At 36.0% G+C, this 3,699-nt stretch overlaps 1 protein-coding gene and 1 long non-coding RNA gene across 2 annotated transcripts; both read right to left on the bottom strand.

The window, feature by feature from the left end:
- On the bottom strand, window positions 805–1,916 carry LOC107640597 (late embryogenesis abundant protein, group 3-like). The gene has a single exon (XM_021123862.1). It carries the CDS (start codon window positions 1,801–1,803, stop codon window positions 1,492–1,494), a length of 312 nt encoding a protein of 103 aa, XP_020979521.1. The 5' UTR covers window positions 1,804–1,916; the 3' UTR covers window positions 805–1,491.
- Window positions 2,135–3,253, bottom strand: LOC110272057. Its single transcript, XR_002362982.1, has 3 exons — window positions 3,202–3,253; window positions 2,443–2,553; window positions 2,135–2,328 (listed from the first exon to the last, which is right to left on the bottom strand). It is a non-coding gene; the product is annotated as an uncharacterized LOC110272057 (long non-coding RNA).

Below are 3,699 nucleotides of genomic sequence, written 5' to 3'. Positions count from 1 at the left end.
TACGCTCAAACAATCAAGACATCTTCCTTGAGTGATGTGAAGGATCAACTAAGGAGTGTAGTGAGGAGGACACTACAAAAAATTCTGGTTAAAACGGCAGTTTTTTTGGGTATTTATGGCGGTTTGAACCGCCATTATTACCAAGAACGGCGGTTTTAGGAAGTGACGTAATTCTGGGCGCCATTCTGGTTATTATGGCGGTTTTCAGAAAACCGCCACAATTTTCTGGGTTAAAACGGCAGTTTTTGGATAGGTTAAAACGGCGGTTCGAACCGCCATTATTTCCAAATAAAACGGCGGTTTTTTTGGTTGGTTAAAACGGCGGTTCAAACCGCCGTTATTTCCAAGGTAAAACGGCATTTTTGGTTGGTTAAAATGGCGTTTATGAACTGCCATTTTTACCCTAACAGAATGGCGTTTCTGTTGGTTAAAATGGCTTTGAAACCGCCATTTTTACCGGATTAAAACGGCATTTTTAGTTGGTTAAAATGGCATTTTGAACCGCCATTTTTACCCTGACAATAACATTTTTATTGGTTAAAACGGCTTTTAAAACCGCCATTTTTACCGTGTTTAAAAGACGTTTCATGTGTTTAAAATGGCAGTTACAAGCCGCCATTTTTACCGGATGAAAATGACATTTTTTATCGTTTAAAAATGTAGTTTTAACCGTCGTTTTTACCGTATTAAACAAATAATTTTTTGGCCTGCACGGGCAGGAAATTAAATTTCCTTTGGTAGTGTTGGAAGATGGGATTGCCTCTAATAACACCATGCATCGTTGATATGATGATTATGCTTTCATTATAACAAATATGACAAATCACGCATGTTAATAAAGGGGCCCAACAACATAATCAAAGTCAGGATACACTAACTGCACAATATTATCTTAGTCTAGATACATAACCTATAGTGGGCTGCAAAGTGCAAAACCTGTGTGAATCTACACTAATACATCTCCTACCATTAGGGACAAGAACACATGACTTGTGTTCCCATTTTCATAAGGAAAGAGTTTAACAAGTGCTTTTGCATCTCTTAACAAAACAAACACATTACAAGAAGAAAATAGTACTCGATAGCTTTGCAGAAAAAGACAAAAGACTAACTGAAATACACATTCTTATATTTTTATGTAGGGAACTTAACATACCCTCATAGATATTGGGTGTTCCTCATGGAAGCTCCAAGATTCGCTGTGGCATCTGAAACTTTCTCCTTGGCAGCTTCGTAACGATCCTTAGCCTCCCTGGACATGGTATCCTTTGCTGACTGGTATGCCTGATCAACTTCTTGCTTAGCTTGGTCAAAAGTTTCTGCCATTTTTTGTCTTCCATATTCCATTGCCCCACCCATCTTGTCTCAAGCATCATAGGCCCTATCTCCAACCACGTTCATTTGCTCTTTGGCTCCATCATAGGCATCACCTGCGTTATCTCTTCCATACTCCATTGCTCCTTTTACTTTATTCTTTACATCGTAGGTTCTCTATGAAGCCATCCTCATTCTCTCTCTGGTTCTATCATAAGCATTGTTTGCTTTGTCCTTGGCATATTCCACCGCCCCACCCATCGAGTTCTTGGCATCATACAATTTTTCTGACATCATATCCGAAGCCATGTTTATTTTCTGCTTACCCTCCTCATAAGCATTGGCTGCTCTATCTCTTCCGTAACTCATGGACTCGGCCATGTTATCTTTAGCATTTTGTGCCATGGTTGAAGCCTTGTCCGACGCGGAGGACATCGTCTGCTTAGCATTCTCATAGGTATCTGCCATTCTTTCTCTAGCATTACCCATGGCTTATTGCATCATGATTTTTGCATCAGTTTCTCTATCTGTTGGCATTCTGATGATCTTGCCATCTCCGTCATAAGCCTGGCCAGCATTTTCCCTTTCATACCCCATGGCTCCTGAAATTGTTTCCCTAGCATCTGCTACCCTTTGAGATGCATACTCTGAAGCTCCTAAATAAACAAGACAAAGGCCATTCTAGGATTAAGTGTGAGAGACTTAACCATATATACTATATACTATGTAACACAATATGATGATTGCATCAAAGTTGAATTCACAATAGAATCATAATAGAAAGTGCAAAGATCGAGCAAATACCGGATGCCGTAGATTTGAATGACTCTATAGCCCTCGAGGCAGCATCTTCAGCTTTATACTTCATGTCATTAGCCACTTGTCCAAGATCATTTTGACCACTTGATTTGAATTCCTGCCATGGCACGAAGTGCCCATGCCTGGACCAATGGATTTGTGTCCCCCAGGTCCTTCTGGAAACAATTAATTGATAGCTATTCTTCATTTGGATGCCTAAAGAATGAAACAGAAAAAGCAAGAGAATGATGGCCTCATAACAACAATTCATTATCTAACAAAATTTAACATTTTATAATACTACAGCTCATGAAACTGGGGTATAACTACTTGAGGGTCAATAGGACATTTTTCTAGGGTCAATAAGACTATTGATCAATAGGGTCAATAGTACATGTGCTTCTTCACTTCCAATGATTGAGAAGCAACATTTTTAACAACCTGCAATTTTTCATTCAATGGTAAATGGAGGGAGAACAGAACGTGAGAAAGAGTAAATGATTGGAAAAAAACATGAATAATGGAAATTATATTATTGTGCTTATTTTCCTTCCCCTACCAAAACAAGAAGATTATAGTGCCAATTTAAAAGCCTCAAACTTCATCTAATTGGCTTGGTTAAAAGAGATTAGAACAGAACCAATAGGAACATATGTGACATGTAACAATGAATCAAAGAAAAATTCTCCCTATAATTTATATTTACATTGCATTTGAAGAGGCATAGCTTTCTAGTGATAAGGATTAATCCCCTCACCAAAGACTAATAAAAGCCTTTCTAGTGACAAGAAATATAATATGATACTTTTCATATACCAAACACATAAGAAACATTCAATCAAGAGGATCTCCAAACAAAATGAAAAGGCTTTTATTTGGTATTATTTAATAGATTGATACAACAGATATAGAAAAGATAAAGATTAAATTTGCATCAAGTTGAATCAAACAAAGTTAGGGGAACAGAAAACTTAGTCTCCACCAATGGGTAATTTATAATACAAACATTCCTTTAGAATATAGGTTGAGGAACAAGTCAGACCCTATAGAATAACTGTCTTACTCAAATTCACATAGTTTATTAAGCACCTGATAGAAGTGTTCGTGCTTTGATACCACATCACATGAAGTAAGTTTTTCTTTCTTTTTTATTTATTTTCTTTCTTTTTTTTTTGCTACTTTTTTTTTTGCATGCAAGCTTTTCTTTTTCTTTTTGCTGCTTTTTCTTGCTTCAAGAATCAATTTATGGATTTTTTTAGATCATCAATAATACTTTTTCTTTTTCCTTATTCTTTCAGGAGCCAACATTCTAAAGTTACAACTTCAAATATGCACTGTTTATTTCATACATTCAGAAAATAAAAGCAAATGACACCACATCAAACTAATTAAACTAATATTATTTTAGACTTGAAATTCATGCATGTCTCAATTTTTTTCAATAAAAATTTTTTTATTTAAGCAAGGTGAGAGATATATGGAATATTTTACAACTTAAAGACATCAAATGCAAATGATTATGCAACTAGAGCAAGAGAGCAGATAAATAAACAAACAAAAAAATAGAAAAATAATAGGAAAGGAGTA

The sequence above is a fragment of the Arachis ipaensis genome, chromosome B05, assembly GCF_000816755.2.
Source record: "Arachis ipaensis cultivar K30076 chromosome B05, Araip1.1, whole genome shotgun sequence".
NCBI lineage: Eukaryota > Viridiplantae > Streptophyta > Magnoliopsida > Fabales > Fabaceae > Arachis > Arachis ipaensis.
This window is presented reverse-complemented; position numbering and strand designations above follow the sequence as displayed.

What these genes read in the sequence shown, in the direction of transcription:
- LOC107640597 (XM_021123862.1), bottom strand. Translation starts at nt 1,803, where the DNA reads ATGGGTAATGCTAGAGAAAGAATGGCAGATACCTATGAGAATGCTAAG.